At 32.5% G+C, this 17,710-nt stretch overlaps 1 protein-coding gene across 6 annotated transcripts in view; it reads right to left on the minus strand.

Moving 5' to 3' along the window:
• The window catches only part of LOC126902522 (uncharacterized), a 116,803-nt gene extending 110,897 nt beyond the window's left edge, over positions 1 to 5,906 (minus strand). For 5 of the 6 annotated variants that reach the window (XR_007703231.1, XR_007703233.1, XR_007703232.1 and 2 more), the window contains exons 1-3: positions 5,523 to 5,906; positions 5,101 to 5,320; positions 1,912 to 2,237 (exon numbers count right to left, since the gene is read on the minus strand). Coding sequence is in view for 2 of the 6 variants with exons in the window: in XM_050679896.1 (XP_050535853.1) it covers positions 1,912 to 2,237; positions 5,101 to 5,320; positions 5,523 to 5,593 (617 nt within the window). In the remaining 4 variants the exon portion in view is untranslated. Of the gene's footprint in view, positions 1 to 1,911; positions 2,238 to 3,021; positions 3,268 to 5,100 lie in introns of those variants that run through there. The other variant, XR_007703234.1, reaches the window with a different exon arrangement.
• Positions 5,907 to 17,710: the final 11,804 nt, after the last annotated feature.

Here is a 17,710-nt window from a genome sequence, read left to right on the forward strand (position 1 = left end):
CAAAAAACAACTTAACTTTTGAAAATATTCCGGAAGGTCTGACACTTTTATATATAAATTAAAGCTAATGTAATATACTTTAATTTAAAAAAAAAAAATTTGACCTCTGGACTTGTCTTCACGGCGAAAATGGCTATCGAATGCTATTTTCGTGTGAAAATACTCGATTTTATTTTTATATTATATTTAACTTTATAATGCTATAACTTATTGAAAAGTGTATGGATCAACACAATTTTTTTATGAGAAATAATATTTTTTAATAATCCTTTTTCATTCATCATACTTTATCTTAATAATGATAGTAATAAGGAACTAGCAGATCATGTAGCTTTTGGAATAATACACCAATTTTTTAAAATTAAACACTATCTAAAGATTTGCATCGAAGCGTTTTTTTTTATAGTGATTTTAATCACTGTATAGATATCATTATACTTGATCTAACTATGCCACGTCACCACTATGCCGCGACCCCCCTGTGCTGGGTTTTTTTAATTTCTTTATAGCATAACTTCGATCTCAATCTAATTCATCATAATAATACTTTTGTTATTATTTTTTACAAACTATTTTCATTCACTGATGCATAATGACCTGTATCGTGACATCTAATATCCTCCTTTTATTTCGAATACTCGCATTACGCTGTAGGTTCTCCTACCCTTTCATATTTTTACTATGACTTAAAATGGTTGACTGTAGTCTAATGACTAATTTTCTTAACTATAATTGGGTTACAACTATCTTACTTTATTCTATTGTTGATGTCGCTTATATTTTTAATGATGCAATTTTATCTGCTATTCAGCGTTTTAATCCAAAGAAATCCTATTATGCGTCTGAATATCCCCGTTGAGTCTCTTTGACTCGAATAGGTTATAACGGAAAATAAAATGAGTCTATGTAATTTTTAAGAAGTCAAAATCATCTACGAACTATTTTGTGTTTTCACAACTAAGAACTAAGTATAAAAGAATGTCTAAAGTTGATTAAAATAATTGTATCTATAAAATTGAGTATAATCTTTCCCTAAATCCCGCTAAAATCTTTTGTCAGAGATTACTGTGATGGTGTCACGTTACCATTAGCGTGAGAATTATTTTAATAAAATACAGACAGCACATCCGCTTCCTGAGACTGATTAATTAACAAATAATATTTATTGCCAAATTGGCATTAGTTCTAATTATTATAAAAAACCCAAAATACCTGACCATCGTCATCAGTCGACTCCAGTGCCTTGTGTCATTCATCAATCTCAGTACTCGGTTGTCACTGTCCGGCTTACTGCTTAAAGTTAAGTCTTTGTTTTTTCCTTTTTAACCTATCTACTCTCTTCCACAACATTTCAGAGTACTTGTGTCTTGCACTTCGTCTGCACCTCATACCTAGGTGTTACCCTTAGTCCCTTCCTATAACAACAGCCTTTCGACACCCACAGCTAACCCGGAGTGTCAGCCGAGCACGGTGACTGCTGTACGACAACACGCACGTGAATAATTAGACAGCAGGCACCACATCCTCATCTTCATCTTCGTACACATCACAATTACATTTACACCTGTTTCCTTTCTTTTATTGTGTTACGACATTATAAAAAATAACCTTCCATTCTTTCTTTTATATCTTTTGAAAGTGATAAAACTGTTCTATCTACTAATTGTGTAAATCTATAATATTTCTAACAACAGATCTATTTCAATTTAGCCTCATATCGCTAAACGTTTTGTCATTAATCGTTTACTATAACTGTAATATTTAAGTATCTTGTATAAAAATGTCCAACTGGGCATTAATTTTAAAATAAATTAATATAAAAAAGTTCAGATTTTGAAGTTTTTAGTTTTTAGTTATTATTTATATTAAATATTTAATTAAACATGTTTTTTAACATAAATTACGATTTACCTTAATGCATTTTTGCTGATATTTTGTATTGTAAACCCATAATATATCATATTAATGTTAGCTAAAATTATTATATTTAGATAAAATATAATATAAATCTGCAAATAGTATCTTAAACCAGATCTGTTTTTTGATATCCAACCATATTGTTTGTCATACTGATTTATTTTTGTTAAAATTATAGGAATTTTTCTATCGGCGTATATCGATGTAAATAAACGGGCAAATTCTCTTACAATTGCATGAAGCGCCCCACACCATACTATAGATGATTGCCGACGTGTAGCATATAATAGAAGACAACCAGATAAAATTATGTTAGTAATCTATAAATAAATACATAACCGTATTATACAGAGTAATTCATTTATCATTAACCACTTAAATAATAAAACATTTTAAAATAGAAAAGATTGGCGTGTGAGATAATTATAGTTTAAATACTCTAAACAATACTACTTTGCATAATGAAAACATAATAGTATTAAACACAAACAATATTTATAATTTTTAACAAAAAATTGACTTAACTAACGATTTTATTAATATGAGTTTAACTTAAAAATTCAAATCAATCATAGATTAAAAAAAAAATAATTAAGTACATACGATAGGATACAAAATATTCATTCCCCATCCAAAAGATGGTATCCCACGAAAAACGTTCTTAACACTTGATATTAGTATGATCTTGTCAATAATTAACGCTAATCTCACATTATCATAAACGCTTTTTATTGACATTTGGTAGATACTTTATTTTAATAAATAACCAGCGTATTCATTAGTACGAGAAGATATAAAAAACTTTATTTATATCAAAAAAAAAAGTTCTTTAGACTTTTACAATTCCGAAAATTAAATATTGTGAGTATTAATCAAATGATTAATATTACATAAAGCTATGAATTTTAAATAAGTATTTTGTAACTAAAGTATTAGCTTATTCCCATCACAATTATAACAATTTGCAATATCATAGTTAAATAGGAAATTTGTACAACTAAGTTATATATAATTAAATGTATACTAATGCATAATACATAAAAGCTATTAAATATTTATGTAAAATTACTTTCCTAATAGTATTTTTTTTTTAATAATGTTCTAAAAATGTTATTACTCATTAATAATTTATTAATTCAAATTAGTTAAGAAATAATTTACTGTAAGTACAAATGGACATTTGAATAATATAAATGTTTTTATGAAAAGTATAAAGTAGTGTAAGCTAAAAATTTGTTCAGGTTCTTTCAGTTTTATTAAATTTTATACAGGAGTACTATTAAAATACCGCTTTAGATCTTGTGATAATTCTATTACTACAATGGTATAAGTAACTAACGACATTAACATCTGAAACAAATAAATATAATTTTATTGAACAATTTCTGATATCATTTTAGTAAAAAGTAAACTCCCAGTTGAATAAAATTTAAAATCAACTAAATAAAACAAAATAAATTACCAAAATTTAATTTATAAAAAGGGAGTATATCAACAAATTAAGATCATTGGAAAATTATTACTGAGTAATATAAAATTTCGAGTTAAAAAAATCAAAAACTTCTAAATTAAATATAATAATTTTAACATATATTTATAAACAATGTTATTGTCTTTAATTAAAATATATACTTGAATAGTATAATTTAAAATGACAATTCTATTTCTGAACATTTCTTTCAAAATAGTAATTTGGGGTAATACTGAATTTTGTGATTTGAGGGAACTATGTGTATTTATTATACGTAGTATATCATATAAAATAAAAATAGTTTCACATTTCTTTAGAAAAATGTGTAAATTATTTTAAAGTAATGTTAAATGTTAAAATTAAAAATAAAAATTGTGAATATTTTTTATTCCAATTTGAATATGATTGCAGGTAATTTTTAAAAATCAGAAGGGAAACTAGTAAATTAATCTAGGTAAATTAAAAAATAAAAAGTGTAGACTGATTAAGAAGACTAAAGTATATTATTACTGAAAGTTCAATAGACGTAGAGGAGAATGGTGCAAGTTGACTATTAGGACAAGGTGGATTGAATAGCATATAGTACTTAATGTTAACTTTTTTTGAATATATTTTTAAATATATTAAACAAAAAATAATAAAATTTTCAATTTAAATGTATAAAACATATATTTGTATTAAATAGTACTTACACCTTTTTTAAAAGGATAATATAATATTGTTTTAAACGACATTAACTTTCAAATTGAATGTTAATAAACATATATAAAATAGTAAAGAAACATCATGAATAAAAAGTAATTGAAATTTTTTATATTAAATTAATGTATTTTTAAAAAAAATCAAAATGGGGACAGTTTTATTTTTTGTTATTTGTATACAAAATTTTAAGAGACCATGTAATTTATAAAACTCAAAAGGTGTTCGGTTTAAAGGAACTATTGTAGGTTGCAACATAATTATTAATCAATGAAGAAGTATTTCTATTTAATATCGTTAATATGATAACCGTTAATAACGGCTCCCATTTATAGGAATTTTGTATAAGCTATTAACGTGGTTACATTTAATGTATCTACGAATTACTGAAATTTAGTCGCTTATTCACCAGCTTATTCCTCAGGTATTTTCTTAGTATTCCATGAAAGGTTACAAATATATAAAAAAAAATCAAACTAATTGGCCGCAACGAAAAATTTGTAACTTTCATGGCGTTTTACAAAATTATAAGAAAAGGGTCGCCAACCTACTGGGCGAGACAGTGTATTGTCGGACCACAGTAGGATTTTAAAAAAATTAACTTTTGTATATTAAAACAATTAACCAAAAATATAAAATTAATAAATATTAAAGTTGATGTCCGTTGAGTCGTTGATAGTAGATGTACACCAAAACCTCGTGACAGTTGTCACATAACCATATCAATGAGGGATAACCTTATACAAGGCCGTTGCCCGTACCTTATAAACTAGGGGAGTTGATTTTTGAAAGGAAAAAAATACACGAGTCCATTGAAGATGGAATACGCAAAAAAAAAGAAAAATATGATGGTTAAGTTAAATAAGAGGGACTTTATTAAGTAAAAAAAAAAAAAAAAAAATTAAGTTACTACGAGGCAAAAGACCGAATGGTCAAAAAACCTCGTCTACAAATTAAAGGGGAACAGAGAGAAAAAAAACAGACATTAATAAAAAAAAAATAGTTACACCTACACTTTTATTATTAGAGAATACGGTGAACGTCTTCGGGTACTCGCCGGCTATTAATCGCGGTATTACCGCTAAGCACGGCGGGTATACGTCCCAAGTAAGCGACTGGTTTTTGGCAGTTAGACTTAGCTTGCAAGACGTTGGGACATCAGGAATAAAATGCACTACGTCGCCACATTGTACTAATAACATATTCATCACCCAATAAAATATAATATAAAACCTATAAAAAAAAAATATATAACATGACAGGTGGTATTGGAACACGCTTGCCATGTTGAGGGACCTAAATAAAAATAAGGGCACCTATACAAAAAAAAAACTATAAAAAAATACAAAAAAATTCGCCACACGTGCTTATGGCACGGCGCACAAAAAAAAAATAAATAATAATCTGGCTCAAAACATTATATAATAAACTATACATTACCAGCCCTTCGGGGCTACAGAAAATGGAGGCAGGATTAGCCGACGCCAACCAACAAAGAATTTGCATTATAAAAAAAAATAACGAACACTCACGAAAAATATATATAAAAAATTAAAAAGTTGCAACGCACACAACAACAGAAAACTCACGATACGGACGAAAATTAGCGTACCAGTTCTGACGATGGCTAATTTCCGACAAAACTTGCGTCGTTTGACCCGGCGGTCCGTTGGCGACAACACGGCTAGCCTTTAGAGTAGAGGTCAAAAAAAATACTTAATACCCAGTGCCGGAAATTATTAAGAACAATTTAAATCATATGGCGACAATGTATGCGGTGAGCAGTGCAAATGACGTTCAAGATAGGAAAGAAGCGGGGTGAATGTACACACAAATGTCGTCCAAGAACCGGTCTGAAGTATTACACAGCTGACTATCTCGCGCGCGCACAAACTGATAAACGCCGACGCAGTACGCATTCGGCATAACACAAATATATATAACTATACAAATAAACAAAAAAATAAATAGTTATTTTTTGTCACGTTACATCCATTTTAATTACAGAAAAAATTTATATTTCAAATTAATAGTGTCATATAATTTTATGGTACTATTATTTGGTTAAAACATGATTCATAGCAGGAGGCCTTTTATTTTATTCTTATTCAGTGGATTTGCAATGAAACAGTGTGATAATTATAATTTAAGTTGATACTTTTAGGCTGAATATATCTAAATAAAAATTCAATACTTACAGATAATAATGTAGATTTGTTCACGGTAAAAAGTCTAAGAGCTGTTATTTTAGTATTGGTTCTTTGTAATTGACACATAAATAAAATAACCTGTGTAAAATTTTTTTGAAATATTATAACTAAATTAATATTAAGTTTTTAACATTTCAAAACCCTTTTTATTAAATGTTTTTTAATTTCTTTAAAGTTCAAGTTTTACCTGATCAACGCATTTTTTCGGAAGTTTCCTTAATATTATATTTCTCAGATGTGAAGAAATTTGTACACTCTGTAAAATATTAAAATATTTTAAATGAGAGACATTATAACTACAAAAACAATGAATCATAATTAGAAGCTTTATATGATCAAGGATGAATAGACCCACTTGGTTTTTTTGGTTAATAACAAAATATTATCACCATAGTAATATCGTATATACTATACTATCGACCCTCTTAGAAAGAAAACTTAATTTAATTAATTTTTTTGGTTTCTAAATAATTTTGAACAATTTTATTTCTATACATTATATCAAAATTTTGAAAATTTTACTGACAAAAAGTTATAAATCAATTAGAGCAAAGAAGCATAAATTAACTTTTCCCGGCAATCATGGATGTTAAATCTATCTAAAATTAAAATTATTGATGAAGAGAGTCGTAACTCAAGCAAAATAAATTTTTTCTCACAAAAATAAATTTAATTTATAAATTTATAGACAAAAATCGTAGGATCTAGCCACTTTTAAAGTTGTCATAGTGTCTCTTTTCTCAATTTGTTGAAAAGAGCATTATCGAGCAAAAAAAATACTATGTTATAAAATTTTAATAAAATATTAACACTTTTCAGTTTTGTTTTTAAAATTCCAATTATGACAAGAGTTACGTGTTCATTAATAAAAATTTCCCAAGTTAAGACTTACTTAAAATATATGTTTATAATCTACAAAATTAAAGAACATAATTCAAGGACTTTGGTTAATGAAAGAAAATAATTAGTAAATAACAAATATTCTAATTTGCTCTTATTACTTAAATAAATGAAATGTTTTATTTTAATTTTAAATTTCCAATAGACAAATAATTTAACTTTAAACATTTAAAATAACCTGAAAAGTTATGTTATATTGAGTTGTGTTCTTCCCATGAGGGTGTCGATATTATACGTGTAGGATAAATCTAAACATATTATTGAACTAATTTTTTCCTTGTTAAGCATCAGATCGATTATTATTTGTTCTATACATAAATATGATGTTTTAAAATATGTACTTAAATATGAAATTATTAATGAAAGAATCACACTAAAAAATAAAACAAATTAATAATTACAGATTCTGTCAATTTATCAGATATGTTAGTCACTAGAAATATGCCAATCCAACTATGCACGATGAATAAAACTTGTTCTAATATGTCAGAATCAATTTTTTTAGAAAACTCATTCAATTCATCTGACTTGAAGTAAAAAAAAAAAAAAACTCGTGCCACATGATCTTGAAATACAAACAATAAATATGTGAAAAGGCGAAATCCAAAAGCTGAACGAACGTCGGTAATAAGTTCACAGAGATGAGCATGTGCTAAACGGGCCATTTCCATTTTTTTAAATACTGCCTGTGATTCGACCATCGACAATCTATATATCTCATGCTTCCATACATTGTTGAACGTTTGAAATCGGCGATATATTTCGTCACATAAAATTAGGAATGAAACAGGAAACATTGTGTTCCAATACCTGCGAATTACATTTTAGTAATATTGAATGTTAATGTTCGTTAGGATATACACGTATAATTTTGTGAAATATTTTACCTAACTATAACATAGTCAAAATTTTCGATTGAAATCTCATTAAATACCAAATCTATACCACTGAAAATTAATATCAGCGTTATTAATAGTATATAAATAAACATATAATATGTAGAAGAAGATTTGTCCCGAAGTTGATATCCATATTTCACATCGAAGTCATGAATTTTATTAACAATCTTAGGTATTTTTCTATCAGAATAATACACCGATGTTAAGAACCTAAAATTTTCTCTCAAACTTCCACTAAGCGCCCAATACCACACAATTCGAGATTGTCTTCGGAAAGCATTTGCAAAAATTAATCCATTTACAGTTATATTTAAAACCTGTTGATATAAAATTATTTTGTTTAATCTATTTAATTTTTTCTAATAATTGAAATATTATATATAAAAGATTATTGCAATCGAATTCTGTTCACTGTAATTGTTTTACGAATTATAATCTTATTTTCAAACTTGGAACCAATAAAAGTTCATTAAATTTATAATATTACATTACACTAGCTTGATTTTTTTATGAAGTAGATTGAATTTGTAAAAAGAGTGACAAATATAGTTTTAGTAATATTTAGATACAATAACTAGATAATTATATATTCAAAATTTCTTTCTATGATCATTAACAAGTAAGGCAAATTTGTTTTTATTTACATTTTAAACGATGTTTCTTTGGTTAAATATCTATCATATTATCTAAATAAAAATCATGTTATCATAATCTTTATTTAGATGAAAATTAAAAAGGTAATTTTATCTGAACTTATTTATCACTTAATAAAATTATTTTCTTAATAACTATATTTATTTTTAGTTATCTGTGCTAAACAATAGTTATTTCTGACTGGTGAAGTATACAAATGACTACCTAAAATTCAGTGTAATAAATTTGGCCCTTTAGTTACAGTTTATCTGGCCTCAGCTAATCAACGTCAAAATGAGAGATAATCCCTAAATCCGTTACACCCATAATATATATTCTATACTAATATATTCACACCAAAAAAATTGAAATGCTACTTCTGCTTGTAAAATACTTACAACAGGGAGAAATAAACTGAGTCCCCAATGAATAGATATACTATTAGATTTAATTTTGATGCAAGACATGCACAATAATCTATTAATAACAAATGCTAAATTTATATCATCATAAATTGTTTTGGTTGACATTTTTCTTATAATAAGGAATATAATTTGAGTATCAATTATTTCAATGAATTCACTTAAACATAAAACAAGTCAACATATTTTGAACCTAAAATATATAAACTATAGTTATAAATAAATTAATATATATATATATATTACAATTTTTCATTCTACAATATGAATTTAAGAGGAACAAGTCAAAACACGTTACTTCTTTAAATGGAAACATTTAATTAAATATCAATTCTTATAATAAAAATGGTGAAAACTTAAATAATAATGTATATGTAGTAAAGTATAAGTAAAATTAAAACTATATTAAAAATATTATTAATTTAAAAAACTAAAAAATATTAAACTCAAAGCCACAAAAAAATTAATGAAAAGTCGCGGATACGTATTTTGGAAACAATGTTACCATTATCAACGTTAAACACATACTGAATTTCATGATCGATAAATTAAAAAAAAAAACACAAGTTTATAGATTGTTCTAAGTCTAATAAAGTTAAATCAATGTAGCGAAATGTAGCACTATGCATTAAATGTTAAGTTAAACTTCTGAAAAATTTTGTTTAAAACTGAAAGATTGTCTCAAATAAATACTTTAAAAAGAAATAAATATCGTTAGTTTTTATTATACTAATATTTAAATGATAAATAATTGATTAAATGATATGTAAAAATATAAGCTCCTGAGGTCATGTTTTTAAACGAAACAGTATAAAACTATTGTAATCATTTTAAAACATATAATTTGATATTATCTTTTCTATAAAAACTATTCGTCAAGGGACATTGGCTAAAACAACTAATTATTGTTATTCGACTACACTCAATGTTTAGTTTTTAGATCGTACTACTGTAAAATATTTTTTTATTAGGATATCTCGACTTTTCTAATAAAGTATTAGTTTTAATAGAGTACATGCTCTGTAGAAGTAAGGACCCAATTTACGTAAACTGGAGGGGTGATTTAATATTGTATTTACATACAAGGTGTTCAAACAGTAAGAAAACAGGCCATTTGTTATAAACTATGAGAATAATAGAAATTCGTTTCCTTACGTATTTGTAGCGAGGTGTAATGTATAGAAGTAATAAACACTTTTACGATTTAATAACAACTATACTATATTACAACGAACTAACAAATAACAGCGAGAGACGAAGCGCGTTTAAGACAGAATGCGTAAGTGATTGACTTATCGACTGACTGACTGGAGCGACGATCTTGCCCTTAAATAGTCAGAGGAATCTTCTAGAGGCGGCGGCGGAACTCTCTAGAACATTCGACCGCCACACGCTTATGTAGAGCGACGAATCTTCTAGAGGCGGCGGCGGCCGAACATTCTAGAACATTCGACCGCCACACCAACCCCCTACGGAGTGGAGTTAGCTAGGGTCAAAAATGTCCGGGAATCTGACTCGGCGGCCTGAGCGAGTTGTTCGTACTGGCTGTGTTGATGGATCGGTATTAGGCGGTTGTTTTTGTTTGGGCGTATTCGGGGCAGTCGCTGGTGGAGCACGTGCCTGGCTATCGGTTGTGCTTTCGTTCACCATGAGGTAGGCAGGTTTTACTCTATCAATCGTCACCGTAACTGATTGATTTCGAACTTTTATTGTGAACGTTTTGTCATTTCGGGCAATTACTTCGTAGGGACCTTGATATGGCGGTTGAAGTGCTGCTCGGACACCTCCCTCCCTGAGAAATACGTGTGAACAGTCCTTAAGGTCCGCAAAAACAAATGATCGTGGATTTGAGTGGCGAGATGCAGGTACTGGACGGATTTTATTCAAAACACTGCGAAGACGATCTAGTAAACTAGTAGGGTCGTACGTACTGCTATTATCTTGATTGTCTGTGAAGAAATCACCAGGAAGATTAAGAGGCTCACCATAAACAAGTTCCGCAGACGTGGCTTTTAAGTCTTCCTTAAACGCAGAACGTATTCCGAGAAGCACGATAGGCAGTGACTCAGTCCACGAGTCTTTTGCGTGGGCCATGATGGCTGCCTTTAGTTGTCGGTGCATTCGTTCGACGAATCCGTTTGCAGCAGGATGCCAACTGGTAGTGGGGCGAAGCGTAAAACCAAAACGTTTTGCTAAAGTTTTTAAAGTAGCTGAAACAAACTGAGTACCACGGTCAGTCGTAACGTATTGAGGTACTCCGAAGCGTGAAATCCAGCAATTGAGGAAACCCTTAGTGACATCGTCTGCTGTTATACGTTCGAGTGGATACACCTCCGGCCAACGGGTGAAACGATCGATTACCGTCAGACAGTACCTGAAGGACTGTGATGGCGGCAATGGACCGATGATATCGACATGAACATGTTTGAATCGGCGTGAAGGTGTTTCAAAGTTTCCCAGTGGGGCTGAGACGTGTCGGCTTATTTTCGATCGCTGACAGTGGACGCAGGCACGTGCCCAGGAACGGCAATCCTTTTTCATTGCTGGCCACACAAATCGTTCTGAAACTAAGTGAGCTGTTGCGCGTGCACCGGGGTGACTAAGGTTGTGTAACTGATCAAATGCGTGACGCCGGAATCGTTGTGGCAAAAATGGTCGTGGGCGTCCCGTTGACGTGTCGCAATAAATATAGGCTGAAGATCCTGGCACTAGTACCTTCTCCAAATGAAGAGATGAATTGTTGTCAGAAAAATGTTTGAGTTCATCATCCGTGTCTTGAGATGCAGCAAGAGCTCGGTAGTCCAGCGGGAGAGACACAACTTCAATGCGTGACATTGTATCCGCGACGATATTTTCATCACCTTTAATGTGTTGAATGTCGGTGGTGAATTCGGATATGAATGTCAACTGGTTGAGTTGCGTAGGAGGTATCTTTTCTCTCCGTTGGGTGAAAGCATTTACGAGTGGCTTATGATCGGTGAAAATGGTACATGGTTGTGCTTCAACAATGTGCCTTCACCGATTCATAGATGGCAAGCAACTCACAATAATACGCAGGCCACACACTTTGTTTCACCGACATTTTCTTTGAAAAAAATGCTATGGGTTGCCAGATGTTATTGACTCGCTGCTGCAGACATGCGCCGATAGATTGGCTAGATGCGTCTGTGAATAGTCCAAGTCGTGCGGCTGGATGAGGATGTGCTAAAAGAGTAGCGGTCGCAAGACTTTCTTTGCATGTGGTGAACGCTTTTTCTAACTCGGGAGTCCATTCTATCGGTTGGGAACCTTTTGTCTTCGGGCCTTTGAGAATACCGTGAAGTGGTGCTTGCAGGTCGGCAGCTTTGGGAATAAACCGGCGATAAAAATTTACCATTCCCAAAAACCGGCGTAATCCTTGCATAGATTTTGGCAATGGATACTGTCGTAGGGCTTCGACGCGTTCCGGTGGCGGGCGGGTGCCTTCAGAAGATACTAGGTAACCTAGAAATTTCACCTCAGCCGAACCTAATACACATTTTTGCGGGTTAACGACAACACCGTAGTCAGAAAGTCTCCCGAAAAGAGTGCGTAAATGCTGTTTGTGGTCCTCTTCCGATTTAGAGAATACCAAAATGTCATCAATATATGCATAACAGAAGTCCAACCCATTGGTAACTTCGTCTATGAAGCGTTGAAAAGTTTGTCCAGCATTTCGCAATCCGAATGTCATAAAAGGAAATTCGTAAAGTCCGAATGGAGTGGTAATGGCTGTTTTGCATATATCGTCCGGATTAACAGGTATTTGATGGTAAGCCTTTACCAGATCGATTGTGGAAAATAGCGTGCAATTAGCCAGGTTGTGCGAGAAATCATGTATGTGTCTGACTGGATAGGAGTCTGGTATAGTTCGGGCGTTCAGCGCGCGGTAATCACCGCAAGGACGCCAGCTGTTCTCCCCTTTCGGTGCTAAATGTAATGGTGAAGACCACGGACTGCTTGAAGGTCTAGCGGTACCTGCCTTGACCATTTCCGCGAATTCCTGTTTGGCGATTTTTAGTCTACCTGGAGCTAAGCGGCGTGGGCGGCAGGCTATTGGCTGACCAGGTGTCGTAAGAATGTGGTGCACTGTTTGATGTTTTATTGTCCTGGGCAATCCGGTGGGACGTGTGATGTCCGGAAATTCTGCGAGAAGTGCAGCCCAAGGGGAAGTGTTGGCAACTGATTTTATGCTGCATTGATTTACAGAGGAAACCTTACCATTCACAGCCAAGCCTGTGACACCATCAATAAGACGTTTGGTACGGCAATCCGGCAGCAAGTGGTAGTATGCCATGAAGTCGGAACCAATGATAGGAGTACTCACGTCGGCGACAATAAAACTCCACGGGAAACTGCGTCGAAGTCCTAAATTCAAATTGAGATGGATCGTCCCGTAAGTTTTTATGGTACTGTTGTTGGCCGCGCTGAGGTCGTAATCGGTGGCATGGCGTCGTTCCCGTAGTAGCTGTTGAGGGTAACAAGATAAGTCGGAACCGGAGTCGACTAAAAATTAATTAAAAATACTATATTACAACGAACTAACAAATAACAGCGAGAGACGAAGCGCGTTTAAGACAGAATGCGTAAGTGATTGACTGATCGACTGACTGACTGGAGCGACGATCTTGCCCTTAAATAGTCAGAGGAATCTTCTAGAGGCGGCGGGGAACTCTCTAGAACATTCGACCGCCACACGCTTATGTAGAGCGACGAATCTTCTAGAGGCTGCGGCGGCCAAACATTCTAGAACATTCGACCGCCACATATTGATCATTCTATATATAATTATAATTATATAATTTATAAATTTATAGTCGAAAATCGTAGGATCTAGCCACTTTAAAAGTTGCCATAGTCTCTTTTCTCTCAATTTTTTGAAAAGAGTATTGTTAAGCAAAAAAATTAATTCTATGTTATGGTATTTTAATAAAATATTAACACTTTATAATTCATTTGATTTGTTATATGAATTGAAAATATTGTTTTTATGTTATCACTATTCTGCCACTTGCAATATACAATTTAAATGTACATGAAATACCATTGTATATAATCAGAGTTTTAAAATTAAAATAATTTTCATTTACATAATTAAAATACATTATAGTAAAATTAATACCTTCTCAGCTTTGGTAGTTAACAAATTATTTTGTTATCATATTATATTTTTAAATATATGAATTATCTGAACACTTAAATATCCCTTAGATCCAAATTTAATATAGTTTAATCCATCACTACTACTAATGAAATATTATTTTGCAAACTTATTTGAATGAAATAAAATAAAAAATAAAACTTATTGGTGATATAATAGAATTTTTTACTTTAATAAGATTAGAAACAGTAATTTTAGTGTTCGAATTTTGTATTTAACATGTAAAAAAAATTATCTGTAATAGTAAAATTTAAAATCAGGTTTTTGAATAATTTTACACCTGTTTTCTATAAGAAATTAATTTGCGAATAACAAAGTTTCTTAAGTTTTAATTATTAAAATCAAGTCAAGAAGATATCTGAAGAAAATGGCTAGTATTATATTAATTTTTTTTATAACTCTCATAACTGTTTTTGGTTAATTATTCTCTACTAAAATTTTGAATTTTACTTCAAACTCAGGTTTTATTTTGATTTCAAACAAATTATTATTTATAATAATATTTTTCTATAAATCGTGTACCTGATCAACACAATTTTTAGGCATTTTCCATACTGGTACACATCTCAAATAAACCAACATTTTTTTACTCTGAAAAATTTTTTTTTGAATAAATATAAATAATTAGATTTATTTTCATTAGTAATATTCAAAAACAAAATTGAAATTTTTTTTTTATTAAAAATATAGACGTGATTGACTGGCCTTATCAAAAAATTTTAGATAGGCTATTTGTTATATTTAGCATTAAATAATAAAAATTATAGGAATGTAAGTTTATAAATAACATAATTGAAAAAAAAAATTAAATCATCTAAACAAAAGAAAGGTTTTATATGTATTGATGAATAATTTTAACTCCACTTTAAGCTCACTTTATATTTTGACTATTTACAATGCTCACCGATATTGTAATCAAAATTTACACATGACTATGTTTAAAATTTTTTTTAAATGACAATGTATTTAATCATTCCATTTTTCCCTTACAATAATATTCAGGATATCCCACAATATTATGACATCTCTCATATGTTGATTCAATAATAAAATCATTGATTTTTTTTTTTTATATTTTCTTTTTAGACTACGTTCAAACACATTTTGTATTACTTATTACTAGAGTATGGTGTTCCCTGTAAATAGGGGATAAGAATACTTCCACAGCCCATCTATCAGTCTTAAAAGGCAGCTAATAAGGTTGCATCAGGTTGAAAGTTGTCGTAAAATTTTTGTCAAAAAGTATGCGGGGTCCTGAATAAAACTTAGGAGGATTGTGTCCCTTTCGGATGCACGCGAGGACAACAGGTGAGAGGAAATAGAGTAGTTAGAAACGAAGTAGACCTAAGGAATAAAGTGTTTGCTACCAGCCAATTAACTAGTGCGGTAGCTGTTTCATCAGTCATGTGTACAGGTCTACGCAATGCATATAGTGTCCACAGTGTAGGGACATCATCACTTAACTTTAGGATGAACTTGTGTATAAGGGAGAATGATAGATAAAGTTAGAATAGGTACTTGGAATATTGAAACATAAACTGGTAGAAGTATTGAAGAGGAGAAAAGTTAACATTTGTTGTATAAAGCAAACTAAGTGAAAGAAAAAAAAATCAAGGGAAATAAGTGAGGGTTATAAAATAATATACTCAGGTAGGTCTAGTACAATCCCGCAGGGGAATCCGCAAGGATTACGGGCCTAACAACCCCGTAGACCCTAGTTATTTCAGTGGGGTTGGCAACACGTACCCCTGCTCTTAGTCGGTCATGACTTTGGTTAGTTGGGACCAGTAGGCCTGGGCATACCTGCTTGCTAACAGCGAATAGGACCCCCTAAACCAGCCAAACCAAGTGAAAGGGGNGCGAATAGGCCCCCCTAACCCAGCCATACCAAGTGAAAGGGTTGCTAACTTGTCACAGGGTAGTTAGCCGAAAGGTAAAGTGACCATTGGGATCCTCTATGGCACCTGGCGCACCATAGAGTATACAGCTTTATCACAGTATTGAGCTCTGCTGTGACGGACCTTTATTTCTCGACTATTTGTGGGAACTATATGGACAAAAACATAAAAAAAATCATAAAACAACGAACTTGTGAAGATCAGTGATCCTACGGACAATCTGTCGGAACAAGATCGTGAACTGGCGACTCTTCGCAGAAGAATCGCCGAACTTGAAGGTCTCAATGCGAACAACGGGACACTTGGTGAACCGTCTACTAGCAAAGAGACAGCACCGTCAACAAATGTAAACCAGGAATCGCAATATCAACTGGGAGCAGTGGCTGACAAAATTGAGGGTCTAAAACTTAGACCAGAGAAACTATGCGGCAGTCGGAGGCGCAAGCTAAAGAGGAGCCGAGCAATCATGGAGGGACAGAAGAACCTACCAAAGGAGAGAGACAAGGGAACCGATGACTTGAAAAAGTCAAAGGGAACCGAAGCTCAAAAACCTGAAGACAAGGGTCAAGAACCTTCATGTAAGAAAAGTCATTGGGTCCCTGTAGGTCGGTACAGGGACGTGGTAACCGATGATAAAAAAGTGGCTCTGGTCCTCGCAGGCTACCCCACTAACAAGTTGACCACAGAGCAGGGGCTACTCATTGAGTCTTGTGTTGGAGACTTGATACTGTCGGTTACTGATGGAACTGACGTACCAAGGTTTGAAGACACCAGACTCACTGATGGGGCACTTGTGATCAGTGCAGCCCAAGAGAGCTCTCTTAAGTGGCTCACTGATCATGTCAACCTGATAAAACCTTGGGACGGTGCAGAACTTCAATTGGAAGTCTACAACCCGATCAAGTACAAACGGATGGTCACTCATATACCAGGGCTGCCAAAATAGTCCAAGAAGATCTTGAAAATTTTGGCAAAATAAAACCCAGGGCTGAACACAGCGATCTGAAAAGTCCACCATGAGACAGAGGTTGGCCCGAAAGGACAAACTTTGTTCTTAAGTGTGGACGAAGAGAGCATGATCAAACTGGAGAAACTGAAGCGCAGTCTATATTTTGGAATGGGCAGAGTTTTATTCACAGACTATGTTGCCAAGCAGCCACCAGCCCGGAAGGATGTGAGAAAATCCACTCCTCAAAAATCTGGGAAGAGGAAGGCTGAGGAATCACCAGTGCTACTCGGAAAAGAAGGTAAGGCACAGGTATGAAATAAATGGACATACTTCACTCTTGCCTCGAAAGGGAAGGGAGGAAGTGTGTTACGTAAGGGAAAGGGACCCAGGAAACCGCCACCCTCAATAACGGCCACAGCTGAGGGGAACCTCTCCAAAAGGAAATGTGGAGAGCGAACCTAAGGTACGGTCACCACCTGATGAAGGTGGGGGGACACCATCCATAGGGGGGGGGCTGTGTGACACAGGGACTA

This window comes from Daktulosphaira vitifoliae, unplaced genomic scaffold, assembly GCF_025091365.1.
Source record: "Daktulosphaira vitifoliae isolate Bord-2020 unplaced genomic scaffold, ASM2509136v1 Scaffold_3, whole genome shotgun sequence".
In the NCBI taxonomy this organism is placed as follows: Eukaryota; Metazoa; Arthropoda; class Insecta; order Hemiptera; family Phylloxeridae; genus Daktulosphaira; species Daktulosphaira vitifoliae.